Source organism: Lynx rufus, unplaced genomic scaffold (assembly GCF_022079265.1).
Source record: "Lynx rufus isolate CCGP_SWC_20201006 ecotype Redwood Valley unplaced genomic scaffold, mLynRuf1.p SCAF_18, whole genome shotgun sequence".
NCBI lineage: Eukaryota > Metazoa > Chordata > Mammalia > Carnivora > Felidae > Lynx > Lynx rufus.
The window spans coordinates 4,280,793-4,299,484 of record NW_025814832.1 but is presented as its reverse complement, the minus strand read 5'-3'; the positions used below and the strand labels follow the sequence as shown (position 1 = coordinate 4,299,484).

Sequence of the window (18,692 nt, the reverse complement as noted above, 5' to 3'; positions counted from 1 at the left end):
CTGATAACAGTCTTCTGTGATAGCTATTATTATTATCCCTATGTTAGAGGTGAGGAAACTAAGGTACAAAGAGATTAAGTAGCTTACCCATCAGTCAACTGGTAGTTGGTGGAGCTGAAACTTTTATCCAGTGGTCTGGCATCTGGGTCCATGCTTTTCAGCACCATACATTTCTGCCTCCTCTTGAAGGATAATGCTACTTTATCTCACAAGTGCTGATCCTGAGAGATACTCTCTGTGGCACAAAGGATGCTTGGACTAACTAGAAAACTGGAGCTCTAGCCCTGGCTCAATCACCCCATTTGTGCAGTTCTCTGAGCTGTAAAACAAAGAGAGCTGGGTCAGGTTCTTTCCAACTCTGCACGACCTGTTGGCAGAGAAGGGATTTGATATGTCACCTTCTACCTTGAAGTGACCTTTTCTTCCCTTTCCTTTCCTCTTTAAAGAGCACTCCATTCTAAAGCCCCCTCCCCTTTTTTCAAGTTTATTTATTCTGAGAGAAAGAGAGAGCAAGCAGGGGAGGGGCAGAGAGAAGGAGAGAACCCCAAGCAGGCTCCACGCCAAACTTGCAGAGCCAAACAAGGGGCTCCATCTCACAAACTGTGAGATCATGACCTGAGTGGAAGTCAAGAGTCAGATGCTTAACCGACTGAGCCATCCAGGTGCTGGGAGCACTGCATTCTAGACACAAGAGTTTGAGACTAGGAAGCAGGATTCTTTTAATCCATCCTGCCTTCAGTTCTATCATCTGAGAGGAGGGGTGCTCTCCAGGTACAGGAGCAGGGAGTTGCAATAATTACCTGGACCAGGCATGTGTCAGCCCTGCCCTCTGGCTTTCTTCAGAGTGCCAAAGACTGACCGAGAGCTGGGTGGGTGGAGCCAAGGCATAAAGAACTAATTAGCAGGAGAAGCCACTGGGTTTGGTGCTTTCCTGTGTGGTTAACCATTTGAACTATTAGCTGAGCTCTGAACTACAATCTGTAGAAGACAAGCATGGATTCCATTTTTCATAAAGTCATTTTCTGGGAGAGGTGGCCTGGGAACTTAGACATGATTTGGTTCGTTTGCTTTGGCCAGAAAGACTGAGCTTATCTAGACAGGTTGGGGACTCTGGGAACCCCTAGAAAATCTGTGAAATGACCTTGCCTCCATTATCATGCATTCTGGCACTCCAGCCAGAGCCCAGTGATGTGCCCTTTCTACTTGATTTGGATAATTCAGAAAGCAGCAGGCAGACTTCATCTTAGTTCAAGGCAGTGTTTCCTCTGGAAACGTCAGTACATTGTTAGCAATTTGGAAACTGAGCTTTCCCTAGACAGTAGTGCTTCCTTGTATATGATGACTGGCACCACTAAATAGCTCCTGAAGGGTCTATGGAGGAGTGGGATTAGTGGAGAATCTCTCCTCCCACACCCTGCCTGTTTTAGAGAACTGCCAGTTGACCTCATCTCCCTTCTTCCACTATTGACATTCAATGCTTCTAATCGCAGGAGGGGGTTAAGAGCTTGTACTTCGTTAGAAAGTCATACCTCATTTCTGGAAACCACTCAGTGAGCTGAGGTGGCTTGTGCTCAAAGTCTGTGAGCTCTATCTCACTAATGTCCAGCGGTCAGCCACCCAGAAAATCTAGTTCCTGATGGGGCAGGTCACAGCAGCTGTCCCAGAGCAGTCGCTCTGTACCACACATGGCAGAGGAATTTTTGGTTCCTTTGCTTATTCATTCTCCTAACATTCAGGTGACCAGGCCAAGTTCCCGCTTGGTCACTTGATTGGAGGCACAATGTCTGAAATAATCTTTAGTGATTCTATTGCCCATCCAGTCTTTACTTTGTGGGAGGTAGAAAGTTAAGATCCATACCCTCCCCCCCCCCCCCCCCACTGAGTTCAGCTGTTAAGGATGTGCATGATGGAGATCAGTGAGAATCGTTCCATGTTTATCATCAGTGTTCTCTTCCAATCCCTTCACCTGCTCCAGCACCACCCCACTTTTGTTGATCAAGTACACATTTCATCTTCAAAATAAAAATTTATTTAATCTGTAACAAGAACATTGAATCTGCACATTTGCGCACAAGTTCACATTTAAAAACAGCAGAGCACATCAGTAATAAAAAAAATCTATAATACAAGTGGAACATCCCAACCACCAGGAAGATTAAGGAAGGAGATGAGACCACTCTATATTCTGCTTCAAATGCCTCAGAAAGGTCCCAGAGATTCCAGGGAGCACCTGCTTTATTTAATAAAATGTGAGCATAAAAGTTTGGACTGGCCTGGGGCAAAGGTAACAGTCAGTGGGAGAGTCTTTTGGACTTATTTCCTACATTTAAAACAAGTCCTACCAAATAAAGTACAAAGAAAGAAAAAAAAGGCACCTCAAGCTATGCCAGGCAAACCAAAATCCAATAAAACATAAAAACCAAACAATTCCCTGTGGGCCTGTTGATTGGGAATCATTTCAGGGCCAGTTACCCAGTTTCCAGATTGGGTCATCAGCCTGAAGTAAGCCCTGGGTATTAGCTCTGCATGTGTAGAGGACACTGCCACCAGTGTCGCTGTGAGGACACAGATGGCAGCACTAGTCATATACCCTCTGAGGCATCTTGAAGCCAATGAGGGATGATTCCAGTTTAGAAATCCTGTCCTAGATCTCTGGGGCACTGAGAAAGTGAGGCTGGTTTTCTTTTCATAGCAGGAGCCAGGCCCGGTCACCCTCCACTTCCAGGCTGGAAAAGTACAGAAGCACCTTGCAATAGCTCTCCATGGCATCAAGGAACCCCAAAGCCCTGGGACAGGGTTAGGAGTGTGCAGCTTCCTGCTCTGGTGGCAGGCTTTTCCTAATGTGGGTGTTAGAGGAGTTGAGGCAGCAAATACATTTATGCCTAATACATGCCTTGACCTTTTAGTCTGGAAGGGAAAACAAGGTCCAAGATACTTTCAAGTTGGACTGGTGCTGAAAGAGCTACAATTTCACCTACCATCAAAAAAAAAAAAAAAAAAAGGCAAAACAAAACTGGACAAAAATGACACTAGCCATTCACTGTTATAACCATCACTGTAAGACACACCATCACTGACTGAGGAAATGACGATTTCCATACAGAGTGTTAAACAGGAGTGTGGGACACAGATGGAAAAATTAGCTCCAGGTCCTCCCCATGTACCAACCAGTGGGCTGACCACTCTGGCCTTGCTTTGTGTGAGGACTCACAGGACAGCCAGGGCTGGGTGCCTGGAGGAGGATACTGAGTGGCTATCAAGCTGATGTATGTTTTAATTATCACAATGTAAACAAAGTATCCACAAATAGTTGTCAAAAAGAGCCAAAGAATGGCTTTATTTAAAAAATTTTTCAATGCCCTTAAAAGTGACCCTCTTTGCATAATGCTTTCTTAAAAGAAAACAACTCCCACAAAAACATCTTTACCAAACATGCTTAGATCACTTTAAACTGAAATCCTCAGATGGAACGGGTGAAGATTTCTGTGAGCTGCTGTCTCAGAAACTTCAGGTCTATCCAAAAGTAACTGTCTGGGGTCTTTCAGCAGGAGGGGACCTCAGAGCCTGGGCTGTCTTCCTCAGGCTGTCCTTGGAGTGCTTGGTAGTTCCCCAAATGAGAAAGAATTGGGATAAAGGTATAGAATCAGGAAAATGATAAAGAGCCTGAAGAGCCTGGGATGCTAAGAATGATCCCGAACATTAAGAATCTGAAAGGCAACCAAAATGAGATGATGATTACTCCACTACAGTACTATAGTTCTACTATAGTATATACCACTCCTAAGTGTTTCTAAAATCCAGAACGGGTTGGGGTTTCTCTCCTTCCTACTGACCAGGTAACCCTCCAGATTACAGCTCTAAAGTGTGCTCCTGGGGCTTTTACCCCCTGCACCAAAATGTTATTTTATATTTGCACGTGTGCACGCACATACACACTTACTCTCTCCTCCAGAGTAACTTGAGAGCCAGACTATAGTGGCTTTCAAAATAAAGAGAGCAAGAGGTCAAGACTTTTCCTACTCCTGTCCATCTACCAGACCTGCTGTTCCAGGTCTGAGTTTTCCATGAACGGAAAAGAGAAATAGGCCACCCAAGACTATCAGAAAGTTTGAAGACAAGAAAGTCCGAGAAGTCCTTGAGAGCGCTCATCATGTACTTCCCCTGGACCTCGCTCAGCTATGCAAATAACACAAGAACACTCAGTTGTGGGAGTTTTGAGAGGGCTGGCAAAACCCCATGGCAAGGTTGAATTACAGGCCCTGTGTAGAAGATGTTTATTTAAGCAGGTAAATTAAATGATTAAAAAAAAAAAAAAAAAAGGAAGGCAGAGCAAGACTATTTCCTTTTCCTTTTCTAAAAAGACATCTTCACAGCATTAGAGGATCTCTTCCCCATCTTTGTTCTTACTTAATGCAGGGATAGTGAGCGTTCAACACGACTGCAGGGGAGTAGAGAGAACAGTGCAATACTGTTGATCCTGCTTGTACTTAATGTGAGGGATGTCACCATTTCAAAGGGTTAATGAGCGGGTGCCACTCTCTTCACCTCTCACCCCACCACAATTTTCTGTCTTTTCTCCATCAATAATGGCGGTGGTGGAAGTGCCTCAACAAGACAGGGCCGTTTAGATAGCCCTGGAAATTCATAACCCTGTCTTGCAAGCCTCCTCACACTGGTACATACCACCTAAAAAAACGCTTCATAACATATTAAATATCCAGGAACCACAAAGCCATGTGGATGATACATGTGAACATGTAAGGAAACTATTTAGGGACAGCACAGGTACACAAAATTACTACATCATAAAGACACTAGAGCGGGAGGCTTCTGTCCAATCCACCTCCTGGCAGCGATGTCAGACCCAACCATGGCTTCCACACAGCGACTGGATTCACAGCTCCCCTGGAGCATCTGTGAATGGCCTCAGTCCACCTCTCTGTAGCAGGTCACCCTGCTACCTGCCCCCACCAAACTCCAGCCTCTGACATTCCCTTGACAGTCTAGGTATCCACCTTTTCCTCTCAGTGCTGTGATGAACCAAAAAACCAAAACTCAACTCTGTACTTGGTCAATCTCTCAGCAAGGTGGACATCAACCAGAGCCAACAGAAGCAAATGTGCAAACCTCTTCAGTTCTGATGAGCTGCAGAGGGTGTTTCATTCCAGGCTAAATGCTTCTTGCAAGCAGCTGAAATAAGCTTGTTTATGGCAAGTGCTCCTGTGTTAAGGATCTCCACAATAGCAGCAAAGCAACGGCATCCTAAATGGAGTCATAATGGGTGCCTGCCCTTGACAGGGGGTGGGGGGGCCTCCCCACAACCTTTCAGCCCAATCCACATGAGAAGCTTCCACCCTGGGCCAGCAGTAACACTCATAGACTCCTTGGCTGTGGTTCAGCTACTAGCAAACAACCTACCCTGGGATTTCAGTCTCAAAGAGAAATCAGACTTCAGTCAAACTGTGATCTAATGGGAGCCTTTAGGGGTTTCTCTGAGGAGGAAGTTACTAACACATAATTTGGCAGGAGCTGGCGATTAGAAGTCTCCATTTAAACAATTAAAACCACCATCAACATATTCTGCAGATTCCTACCAACACCCATCAGTTTTATTTCTGTGCTGTGTGTTTTCTCCAGTTGCAGCTTTACTTCTTCTTAAAAAGAATAAATCAAAAAGATCCTATGACATCAACAACAAAACACTGTAAGAAAGTGACAACATTATGTACATAAATACTGTGTATAAGCTAGAGAAATGACAAATCTTTCAGGAAAATAAAAAAAACAACAACCCATGTCAAGTGTTAACAGTGATAACATTGGTAAGAAAACTTTGCATTCAATGGAGGTTATACATAGGTAATGTAACAATTCAAATATCATCTATGAAAAAAAAAAAGGCAGCATTGAAGAAACAGCATGAAGGAGGAAAGTAAACTGGAAAAAAATATGGCCATTAAACTCAGAAGGCCCACAGAATTATTCAAGTAATGGAAGTGTTAAAACCCTATGTAATGTATTCATTTTACAAGAACACACTGACTTCCAATTGCTGTTTTTCAAACCTGTCCCTATTACGTTTTGGTTGAAAGGATCTTGCATTTCCTGGCAGGGAGGGCCAGGATGACCACCTAGGTGGAGGCCACTGATCCAGCCTCTCCAGACTGCACCTCCTCCTTCTCGTATGCGTTCCTCTACACAGGACCCCTCGGGTTTCATTTGGGGTTCACTTTGAATTTAAAAATTATGTGTTTGGGGGGAAAAACCCTATTTGCTTGCTAAGTTTACAAAGCCAGCCACTATTGTGCCTTTCTGTGATGATATACTCTGGAATACCAGAAGAAGTGGATTCTGGAAGACCCCTTCGAAAGCACAGCGGAATTTGCCAACTTGGGGAATTCCTGGTGGGCGGGGGCCCAAGGCTCAGAGACTTGTGGCTGCCCTTCGGCCCAATCTCAGGCTTTGGGTCTGAAGACCAAACCATCATCACACAGGCCCAGGGGAAGAGGAGCATTTCCAATTCCCAGCTTCCTCCCCACCCTCCCCATCTGCTTCCTTCTGCAAGCAAGCAAGCAAGCAAGCAAGCAAGCAAGCAAGCAAGCAAGCAAGCAAGCAAGAGTGCTTTTTCTCAGAGGGCAAAAATGAGGAGCCGATGGGAGCTGATTGAAAAACAGCAATTTGCCTTTGATAAAGGTGCTCTTTGAAAATGAGTATTTTTTGAGGTTTGATTTTTCGAAAAATAAAAAAATGATAAAATGGTCTTGCTGTCCAAATCAATCTCTCACGCACACATACACAGAGAAAAAAACCCTAACCCTGCATGCGCCAGGAACAGTAAAATGACCAAAATATTATAAAATTAACCAATAAAGTGCATGTTCTTTACATATTACACCTGCCCCTTTTACAAACATTTCTTTTAGAAAGTCACATGTGTAGGCTCAGAATCACATGGTATTATAGAAGGGGTTGGTTGTCCGTTTTTTATCATTTGCTTTTTTCAGTCTCCTAAGGGGGTGAGTTCTGCCGTGCTGCTGACGGGGCGCCACAGCCAGCCCGGGAGCCGGGCCTGCACGCTGAAGTCCCTGGGGTTGTAGCAAAGGAAGGCCTCCTTCAGAACTAGTCAATTTGGGTTCTGCCCTGGGGAGCAAACACTGCTGACCGTAACCAAATTCTTTGGCATACTGTACGATAGGCTTCTCCACTGGCTTGCTCTGAGCGATACACTCTGTTGTTTTGAGTTGCTCTATAAAATACTTGGTGGGCTCTAGGTTCTGGGGGGCATCTGGGTTTTCTGAGGACTCCTGGGCCTCCATGGCATGCATGCCTGAGTCTGTTCTGATGAAGGGCTGAAGCAGTTTGAGATGAGAGGGCTCAGAGGAGACAGGCTCTCTATCTGATAAACAGTCTTTACAGAGGTCCAAGTAACCTAACTTGGCAAGGGAAGCTGAATGCCGCATTTGGGCTGTTTTGGTGAGTCCTGCCTGGCAGATCGCTCGGGACTCGATGTCTTTAGTACGCTCTTTCACCACACTGAGGCTATGGCTGACACTCTTCATATTGTCACTACTAGAGCTATGTGGGGGTTGACAGGCTGCAGGTAATGGGTCCAGTTTTTCTTGTAACTCCCCAATATCATCACCAAGTTTGCTTAGGTCTTCACTCCTTAACAGAGAGCCCTCATACGGCACTTCACTGCCACTGGAGAGTGCACCATCCAGACCTTCTTCCCAGCCGCCCAGCTCCAAAGAGGGCTCGTTGTCTGTGGTGCTGCTTTGCTCTGTGAAGCCTTCCAGGTGAACTACGGTCCGGGAATGTGCGTAATCCAAGTTGGCAGATGGTACATGGGTTGTGTGACTGACAAAAGGTGTTCCTGTCTCCAGTGCCACTGACAGGCTGTTGTCCCAGTCTTCAGGGCTGCTCAGGGTAGAGGTCAGGTTGGTGGGACTGTCGTGCTCAGGAGAGGAAGAATGAGGCAGAGGTAGCAGTGTGGGGTGTAGAGCAGGCTGGTCGGGGCCCAGAGTCCTGTTCAGATTTTCATCCAGTGTACAGAGGACGGTGATGGAATTCTCCCTTTTCACGCTCCTCAGTCCTTGCTCCCCACTCTTTTCGCTGGTGGCTCTTTCACCCCCTTGCTCAGTGTGACTGGGTGACATAATGATTTCGATCTTCTTGGGAAGGGAAAGAGGGACCGACTGTGTCTCAGATCCCTGGCATGAAACCACAGTCCTCGGATCCTTCAGGACTCCTTCCAGCTTTGTCCTAATATCTGACCCTGGGTACTCTTGAAACTCCAGCGGCTCAGGTGCTGGAACAATGGCATTTTGCTTGGAATGGGGCAGCAGGCCAGCCTCAGACCCACTGCATTTCCCTTTGCCCTTGTTAATCTCTGGTTCCTTGGGGACAAAAGAATGTTCTAGGGTAGCTTCATCACTCTTCCCTTTTGGTGCTAGGTCTGCCACAGAAGACTCATTCTTGGAATTCTTGCGGATGGACAATGAGGTACAACCAGGGGCAGCACCATGGTGCTCTTGCTCCTGTCGCAAGCGTTCTTCAAACTCCAAGGTGGCTCGCCTCACAGACCCAGGGAACCACTTGGCACCCGGGTGCATCCCTGGGCCCCAGAGTTCTTGTTCCTCCTCAGCTGGTTCTTCTTCTTCCAACTCTGTGGTGAATGAGTGTGTAGTCAGGCAGCCTTCTAGGTCCCACTTCCCTGAGTCTTTGGCTAGTTCAGGCTGGGCTGTGTAGGAACCTTCATTCTGCTCCAGATTTCCAGGTTTGTTCTCCAGGGCCTGGGCCCTCTCCAGGGGCAGCTCATGGATGGTGTGCTTCTTTGGTGTATGGCATGGGTTGGATAGGATGTCTCCTTTCAGCTGAATCTGTCCAACTCCTTGACTGATGGATTCGATCTCAGTGACTATTTCTTTGACTGAAATTGCATTTTCTGAGTGAGATTGCATGAAGATATCTGGGCTGACCAGCTCTGAGATTGCCTAGGGAGAAACAGTGAGATGGTTATGGCAAAGTGCAGTCTAATTAAAAATGCCAGATGTTGTGCTTATTAATCTTCTAATCCAGGAGAACCTTCTGGCTATGAGGACACAAATCACAGAGTGCCTGGGACTGTCCTCTGGCCATCTGTTTTGTCATACAAGAAAAAAACAGACTCATTAAAGGCAGAGATACAAAATTAGTTACAGGTTGAATCACTGCTTACTAAACTTTTGTTCTGTTTACTCAGACAGAATTCTGACCCAATATCTTGTTCCAAAAATGAACAGCAGATAGCCTTGGAGGTTCCTATAATCCTTACTTTCCTAAGATTATTAGCGTTCAGGATTTAGGCCATATTGGGGTAGATGAGATTTTTCTTTTCTGGCCTAGCAACTTCCAGTTGGTTCTTTTTTTTTTTTTTTTTTTTTAATGTTTATTTATTTATTTAGAGAGAGAGAGAGAGAGAGAGAGCGCGAGCTAGCGAGTGCGGGGGAGGGCAGAGAGGAAGACACAGAATCTGAAGCAGGCTCCAGGCTCTGAGTTGTCAGCACAGAGCCCAACACGGGGCTTGAACTCATGCACCATGAGATCATGACCTAAGCCGAAGTCAGAAACTTAATCGACTGACCCACCCAGGCGCCCCTCAACTTCCACTTTGATTCTAACCTTATTTAAGAAAAGGAGTTCCATTCAAGGGCTCAGTGGCCACCTTCAACATGCCCAGTGATAGGGCGAGATGGATGAGGTTATCATCTAATGCCTGATTTGGAGACTCATTGCTCCCTTCTCTCCTCTGTCCTGCCAGCTTTCCTCCTGATCCTCCCGCTGCACCTCCTGGCAGTAGCATTCCAGCACATGAGGGCACTCTGCACCTGATCACACAATTTCCAAGTTTGACATGGCTCCTTCTGGGAAAGGTTTACTTGGCTTATGCAGCCATATGCCTGAGCAACTTAGAAACTGTGACTCTCTGACATTTTACTGTTCTACCAGTTACAATTCCTAGATGGATTTAGAACAAGGCAAAAGAAAACTGGCCAATACAAAATCAAGTCCTATGGGGGGGGGGGAAGATAAGGATTTCAAAATCTGGAAATGGCCATTGGACATCTCTTAAAGTGGTTAAAGTGGCATCATGATAGCCATCAATCTGCTTTGTTAACATTTTTATAAGCCTTCAACATATAATATTTCCATAGGAATTGTTTTGGTCTTTCTCCTTCAAGAGAAAGTCAGAACTAGTACAAACTAACAAGGTCAGTTATGCCTTTGGGAGAAATCTCCTGGGACATTAGGCAGAGGTAAACTAGCCAAGACTGGGAGAGAAGCCACAGTGAGCCCAGTGTGTGCATGGGCTGTGGAGAGTGCTCATATGACTAGGGACTCTGCAGAAAAGCTATTTCTGTCAGAGCTGCTACACCCACTGGTCCAAAGGAGAGCTCAAGCATTCTGATTTTCCAGTAGAGAGAAGACAGCAGCAGAGGCAATGAATGTCCTGGGATAGCTGAGATAGAGAAAAGATAAGTAATGGACAAGGTGGTAAATATAAGTAGATAGATATCAGGAGATATCAAAATGTAGTCACTCCCACTGAAACCATTAAGTGAAATTTGGCAGGTGAGAGTAAATCTGTCATGATTTACTTCCCAACTACTGTATTATATTGATCTAAGATACCATTATTGTTTTTAAGATGCATCCCAATTTCAGAAGTGTCAAAATGAGAATAAGTGTGAGTCTTAGCATTGATGATACACAGTAATTCTTTCCCTGGGCTCCTAAGAGTTCATATGCTACAGAGAAGAATCCAGGGATTCTGTCTGCTCTCAATCATTTCCTCAAACCATCCCCCAAGTCTTGGATACTACAGGGTCTGAGATGAGGAACAATCCAGAAACATTATTAATAGCATCATCATCAAGAACTCAGCATTGGTTCCTACTCTAACAACTATTCACACATATCTAGTCTTTGCATTTTCTGAGACAGAAAGAATTTCCCAAACAAATCCATCTCCACAAAAAGGCCTTACTCATTATCCCAGACACTTCATTATTGGAGAGATCTGGTCTGAACTGCAGAGGATCAGGGAAGGGACCTCTCCTTGTGCAGGCAGGACATTCATTTTGACTAATCCCTTCTTCCCACATCCCCTTTCAGAAGTGCTTCTAAAAACACCAAAAATCTGGAAAGGTAAGTTTCTCAAAAGGCAATGGATTAAAAAAAATTTTTAATCCTAAATTTTTAAGGCAAGTCTCGGCTATAGAGTCTCTCCCGTACTGCCTTCCTAAATCTTTAGCAACATCAAAAACACAATGAACAGAGCAGACTCCCAACTATTTTATCTTCAAAGAGAACTTCATTAGGTAGAAAACTATAAAGACAGTTTTTACCTTTGACTGTTCCTCATCTATTGAAGATTCTTCAGATGCATGGGGAGTATTACTCAAAGAGCTGCTTCTCTGGTCGTCGGCTGTCACTTCAGAAGGGGTTACATCTACCACTGAGAGTCGACAGGTCTCACCCCTTCCTCCACCCAGTTCTTCCATCCTTGAGTGAGAAAAAGATCGAGACCGGGTTTCTTGGGAAAGCTCTACAAACTTCTCTAGGGCGCTAAAAAAATCAATGCGATCTGTACTGAAATCTGAGACTTCAGCCTGGCAAGTGGGTTGGGGGCTCGGTGATTCAGGATCAGGGGACATGGGAAGGTCTTTCAGGCGAGATGTCAATTCTTCCAGAGGCAGTAAGTGGACGTTCACATCTGTTTTCAGCGCATCTGTCTCCAGATCTTCCACTGTTAAGTCTGGGAACTTGTTGGCAATTTCTGGGGCCTGTCCAGGTTGGATTAAGGCTTTGGATGCATGGCAGTTGTCAAGAGGGAATTTTGATTCATTGAGACAACACCCTGATGAGCATCCATTGATGTCATTTAGGTTTAATTCATCTTCAATCTGTCCGGCATGAAATTCCCTAGAAGTAAACTCCAAGCAGATCATTCTTTCTTTGGTACACAGGCCCTTCTGATTTTCATCTTGTGGGACAACATGTTCCACAAAGACGGGAGGTATGGGTGGGTGACTCTCCATGGTCTTCACCTCGGCAATCTGGTCTGCTGAGGTGGTGATCTCCTTCTTGTTGAGTTCTAGCCCTGGTTTGCAGATAGGTTCGTGGTGGTCTGAGAGGTCGCTATCTGAATGAGATCTCCAGAGCTTGTTATGTCGCTGTTTGCTGTGGAGGACATACACAGAAAATGCCTCACTCTGGTTTGTGAAATCAACCAACACCCCCCCAGGAAATCGCTCCCAGATAATATTAAACCTTAACCTGCAAAATGCTTTGTTAATACCCAGTGGAAGAAGTAGGCAATAAACATTTGTAAAGATGCTCAATTTGGGGCACCTGGGTGATTCAGTTGGTTGAGGATTCGACTCTTGATTTTGGCTCTGGTCATGATCTCATGGTTTGTGAGATCGGGCCGCAAGTCAGGTTTGTGTGTACAGCCCGGAACTTGCTTGGGATTCTGTCTCCCTCTCTGCCCCTCCCTAACTTGTATCTGTCTCTCTCAAAATAAATAAATAAAGTTTAAAAAAAGATGCTTTATTTATTTATTTATTTATTTATTTATTTAAAAAATTTTTTTAACGTTTATTTATTTTTGGGACAGAGAGAGACAGAGCATGAACGGGGGAGGGGCAGAGAGAGAGGGAGACACAGAATCGGAAACAGGCTCCAGGCTCTGAGCCATCAGCCCAGAGCCTGACGCGGGGCTCGAACTCACGGACCGCGAGATCGTGACCTGGCTGAAGCCGGACGCTTAACCGACTGCGCCACCCAGGCGCCCCAAAGATGCTCTATTTAACTAGTAGCAAAATACAAAAACAAAACAACAAAAATCAATATGATATCTGATTTTTTACCTATCAGACTGACAAGAGCTAAAATGGTTAACAGCTAGTGTTGATGATGGCATAGCCAGACAAGCCCTCTCACATAGAGTTGGTAGGAATGGGAACTGTAAAATCTTGAGTACAATCTGACAATAGCTCTCAAAATTTAACCCTTTACCCAACAATCAATTCTTTTAAGGATTTTTCTTGGAGAAATACAACTACAGGTGCACAAAGATACAAAGATGTTTACTATATAATACTATGGTACTAAAGGATCAGACACGAAAAAGAAAGGATTTATTAAAAAAACTTTTTTTTAATGTTTATTTATTGATAGATTTTTTAAGAGAGAGACAGAAAGACAGACAGACACAGAGAGACAGAGTGAGACAGAGTACGAGCAGGGGAGGGGCAGGGAGAGAAAGAGGCACAGAATCCGAAGAAGGCTCCAGGCTCCAAGCTGTCAGCACAGAGCCTGACACAGGTTTCAAACCCATGAACCGTGAGATCATGACCTGAGCTGAAGTTGGATGTCCAACCAACTGAGCCACCCAGGCCTCAAAAAGAGGATTTATTTGAATTACAGTCCATATACCCACATGCTACAGGTACTTTAGTAGAATGTTGTCCAAGATGAGTGAAAGAGCATGCTGACCACATTTGGAATGGTCAGTTCCCAGGTTAGTAAGTACAGGAAAATATTTGGAGGTACATCATCAAATTGGTAACAGGGTTTCTTTCAAGGAAGGCAGAATACTTTTGGAGAGGGCTTTACTGTCTTTACTCTGTATTTCTATAAGTTTTAAAATTTAAAAATGAGCATGTTTAACATTAATAACCGGGGAGGGGGAAACTAAAACAAAATAGCACCTAAACAATACAAAGAGAAATATTCTATTGGAGCTCATTCCAAGTTCTCATAATTTGGATAAAGAGCTGATACACAGTTAATCACTGAAGTAGAAATGTGAGGAGGGTGGTAATCTTTCTTGAATTAGAAATCAAAGATGAGGCTAATAAATCCACAAAGGTTGGTAACAGAATGGAAGAGGATATGCATAAAGTATAGGCTTCTTCCATAAGGATCTCTGGATAAAAACCATCAAGCTGAGGTGACACCTGGAAAAGCAGGTGGCCCAAAGGAAGATCACACACACAGATCCATCCTTTAGCTCATTTTACAGAGAGAAGGTCTGATGGGATGAAATTTTAGTTGATACCATATTCTCTAACAAGGGAGCAGTTTCCAAAGCCCTAGCCAAAAAGAAAAAGGTGATGGCCCTGTGGCTGGTCAGAATCACCTGCCCAGGAAACAGGTCCCTTATTTAGGGGTGTGGTTTCCATGACTTACAAGTTGATGAAGAATTACCTAACTGCAGGGTGGAATGGGAAACAGCCCAAAACAATTTACCGCCTGCTCAGGGCCACGCCTGCCTATGAATCTCTGCCGAGTCATGCGCCTGCACTAATGTGAACCCCTGTTTGTTCTCAGCTCTGCACCTGCTCTCAGCTCCCCCTGTCTGGCTGTGGCTTGGGTGGGGCTCTGACTCAGCCCTGCACAGCAGAAGAGTGCTTTTCTGAGTAGGGAACAGGTCATTCTGTTTATGAAGACAAGCTATAATCAATAGCAGGGAGAAAGATAGGGTTTTCACCCTTTCCAAGCTGCATGAACTCTAGCCACCCCTAGGAGGAGACAACATATCACACTTCCCAAACAAGTGAGTGACTGTGGGAGGGGCAAGTGAATGGTTGGATAGGTGGGGCTTAAATTGTACATTGTGATCAACAGAGGCCAATGTGCTTCCCTTTAAAGTTTCCTTTGTATCTGGACACTCTTGTTTCCTGACCTACATATGGCTCTGTTCTCTAATTTCTATCCCTCACCCATCATGATGATGTTCAAACCTGCACCAAGACCACTCAGCCCCCATGGCAGGACAATTCCTGTGATGCAGATGACTGCGAAGACAGGGAGTAGCTGTTCTCACCTTTCTAAGAACAGCTTATCTTATCAGTCAACAGGCAAATGGGATTTTTCTCATGATCCCAAGAACCTTCCAAAGTATGATTTTTTTGAAACTGCCTGCAAATCACTAATCAATCAGGAGGGAATGAAACTAAAATTACACTAATAGGTACCAACAGCGTATGTTTCAGAGGAAGTGGCTGATGTTACAGCTGCTTTCTTTGCCCAGCAGGGATTTCATTCTCTTCCTGGGGGAGATAATCATCAGAAAATATTAGGTCAGGGCTCTGGAATTAAACTGACACCTTCTTGTAAAGGAGAAAGAAAAATCCCAATCCAAAGATAGGTCTGATTCCACTGCCTTTTTCACTTTTGCAATAGCACCTGCAGGGAGAGTGGTGGGCAGCTCTTTGATACAAACAAGGCACTCATTACCATGGCCTTTGGAGCACTGCTACTCCAGGGCCCCTTCCTGCTCCCCTCCCTCCTCCTCCTCCCACCTCAGAGGTTAGTAAACTCTGTCCTGAATTTTGTACTTATCATCTTCTTTCTTTATAGTGTCGACATGTTGTGTTTTTGTAAAAATTTTTTAATGTTCATTTATTTTTGGGGGGGGGGGAGAATGAACACCTGAAGTCGGAAGGGGCAGAGAGAGGGAGACACAGAATCTGAAGTAGGTTCCAGGATCTGAGCTGTCAGCACAGAGCCTGATGCGAGGCTTGAACCCACAGAATGGCGAGATCATGACCTGAACTGAAGTCAGACGCTTAACCGCTGAGCCACCCAGGTGCCCCGACAGGTTGTGTTCTTAATACACTGCCTGGTTTTGTATGTTGTAAACTTATATAATGAAATCATACTCTATGTATGGATTCTTCTGTAACTGCTTTTTGCCTACACTGTATCTAAGATTCATCAGGAGCGCCAGGGTGACTCAGTGGGTTGAGCTCAGCTCAGCTCATGATCTTGTGGTTTGTGAGTTAGAGCCCCGCGTCGGGCTCTGTGCGGATAGCTCAGAGGCTGGAGCCTGCTTCAGATTGTGTCTCCCTCTCTCTCTGCCCCTCCCCGGCTCCCACTCAGTCTCTCTGTCTCTAAAAGAAATAAACATTAAAAAAACAAGATTCATCAGTGTGTATAGCTATAATTTCAGCGAGTATGATGAATATGCCACGGTTTATGTATCATCTGTTGCTGAACAGTTTTGGCTACTACAAGTAGCACTGTCATGGACATTCCTGTACTTGATGCATACTTTGGTTTCTAAAAGATGCTATATATATGAGAAGAAAAGGTGGGTCATAGGGCATACGTGCATCATCAGTTTTACTCAGTAACACCAAACTGTTTTCCAGTGCTGCTTTTTCCAAGCCAGCTTATTCTGATGCTCCATCACTGGTAGGATAGATGTAAGACATTAGATTGTATTTATTATTTTAAACTGTTAATGTTTAAATTCAGCTGACTCCTTCCATCTATTTCAGGTAGGCACCAAGTAAACAAGTTGTCAAAAGGAACTTCAGAGTTGGTTTGTGGCCTGGATGATGCAAAGAAGTCTCAGGTTCTTTTCTCCCCTGAGTGACCGTGGGCCTAAATTTGTATTCACATAAACATACTGACACACACATAAGATGACTGGGTCATTCTGGGCAAGAATTTGGCCTTTTACTTCATAAATGAATAGTAAGGAAATCTAATGACTGGACGCATATGATATCCCATTCTCTTGCCTCTAATTTGCTTTCTTCTTGTTACATGTTTGGTAAAGCACTAACCTACCTTGTTTGAGAAAGGTATATAGAAGAAAATACTGCTAAAAATGGGGTATCGGTTATAGTAAAATCAGAGTGTTTATGGTTACTTTTTAGGGCATGAGGCAGCCTGAAGAAAGGAGGAAGAAGAAAGAGAAAAAGCACCAACCGAGCACGTTCTGTGTGGTGTGCATGGTCGTAAATGCTTTAAGATTATTTCACTGAAGGGGCACCTGGGTGGCTCAGTTGGTTAAGCATCTGACTCTTGATTTCAACTCAGAACATGATCTCATGGTTTGTGAGTTTGAGCCCTGCACTGGGCTCTGTGCTGACAGCGCAGAGCCTGCCTGGGACTCTCTCTTTCTCTCTGCATTTCCCGCTTGTGCTCTCTCTCAAAAATAAAACAAAAACCTAAAAGATTATTTCACTAAAAAGCTATTAAGAAAATCCTTTAAATCTCAATTGTGAATTGGGTGCATTTTTGGGTTCCCTTCTGCTGACTGACCACTGTGCACCAGCTAACTAGACTTCAATGTGTCCACCAGCAAAGCTGGGGAGTGTAAAAGACACCTCTGCCTCTTCTGGCCCTGGTGACAGGGGCGTTCAAAGAATCAGAACTGACATCCATGAAGACATGTGGCATGAACTCTCCCTGGCTATAACCCAGTGTTTCTTCTTTGCTCTTTGTACACAGGAACCTAATCTCATAGACACATGGTCCAGCTTGCAAATGACTGAAATCTGAACTTGTCTAACGGAACATAAATCTGCCAGATACCTGCATGATCAGAGTACAGAATAACAAACAGGGATGTTGGCAGTTTAATGGAGGGTTTCAACACACACGTATACACATACACACATGCGCGTGCGTGCACACACACACAGCCTCTTCCTGTCTCACTCTCATCCCCCAGCTATAATAACAGAAAAAATAAAGTTAGATATAAACAGTTACCAGTGGCCTTATGATACCCTCACTTTTAGGTCTAAAGGATTATATTAAATATTAGTCTTCCCTAGGCTCTTAAAGACATACTGAAATATGCAAAAAGTCCCTTGCATTTCAGACAGGTGGTCACTGTTAGGCCCATACCCTCACATCTGATCAAGAGACTATAACCAATTCATAAGTCACTTACCGGGGCCTGGCATCACTTTGGTAAACTTCACTTCTACCAAGACATCAAAGTACTGAGAGCTAATACACCCTCAAACAGAAGGCTGCCACCTCAAGCTAAGTACCCAGTGCCTCCCTAGACAACCATGGGGCTAGAGAATGCTAGGATCAGGGCTCTATCTTTTTGGGAAAACCACCACGTACTTCCTGGGAGAAGATATGGAATACAAGATCAAATCCACAGGAAATGGATTTCTTTGCAAACACAATGAATGGAATTTTTCGAAGGACTTTCCTCTTCTGGCTACCTAAGCTGCCAGGTAACTGATAGAGCTTCAAGCAGTTCCAGGAGTCTGGGGCTTTTCTCTCTTTGCTCTTCTAAGCAGGCAGGTCCTAGAGTAGCACTTTACAGCTGGGCAAGAGTCTGCTGGGCCCAATTCACTTGGCAGCTAGCTCAGCAGTAGTCTACAAGTGCTGTTTCTTAACAACACACCAGAGACTGCAGACCCTAATGGCTGTACACCCAGCAGGCACTCCCACTTTTTCCTAACTCGCAGAGGCCTGATTTGGTTTGGGTATTCACTGTTCCATGGGAGCCCCAGCAGGAGACAGTCTGGAGGGAGAAGAGTAGGGACAGGCCACTTATTCCCCTAGCTCCCTCCCCACAGGGCCACTTCAGGCTGGTGTGTCCCTTGACTGAAGGTTATTTCTCCTCTCTGAAGGTACCTCTTTTTTCAGGAGTCTCCTTCTAGGTTCTAGTAACTGCTCCCTCCCTCTTTGGGCCTAGCAGCTATTACCAAAGAGCTCTGCTGATCCAAGTCCCTTGATTCCACCACAACCCCACACCTCTGTAAAAAGTAGCTTTATAAAAAGCCCTTCTCAAACAATCCTAATCCGAGTATGTGGTTTCTTGTTGAAATCCCAAGTGACGGAGGTATTTCACTACTTGCAGCTAAAAGCAATTTGTATGATAT

The 18,692-nt window shown here is 44.7% G+C and overlaps 1 protein-coding gene across 5 annotated transcripts in view; it reads right to left on the bottom strand.

Moving 5' to 3' along the window:
- Nucleotides 1-2,006: 2,006 nt before the first annotated feature.
- Nucleotides 2,007-18,692, bottom strand: part of SSH2 (slingshot protein phosphatase 2) — a 257,857-nt gene continuing 241,171 nt past the window's right edge. For all 5 annotated transcript variants that reach the window (XM_047080686.1, XM_047080685.1, XM_047080688.1 and 2 more), the window contains 2 exons: nucleotides 11,388-12,222; nucleotides 2,007-8,993 (listed from right to left, as the gene is read on the bottom strand). In XM_047080686.1, coding sequence (XP_046936642.1) covers nucleotides 6,948-8,993; nucleotides 11,388-12,222 — 2,881 coding nt within the window. In that variant the 3' untranslated portion in view covers nucleotides 2,007-6,947. The remainder of the gene's footprint in view (nucleotides 8,994-11,387; nucleotides 12,223-18,692) is intronic.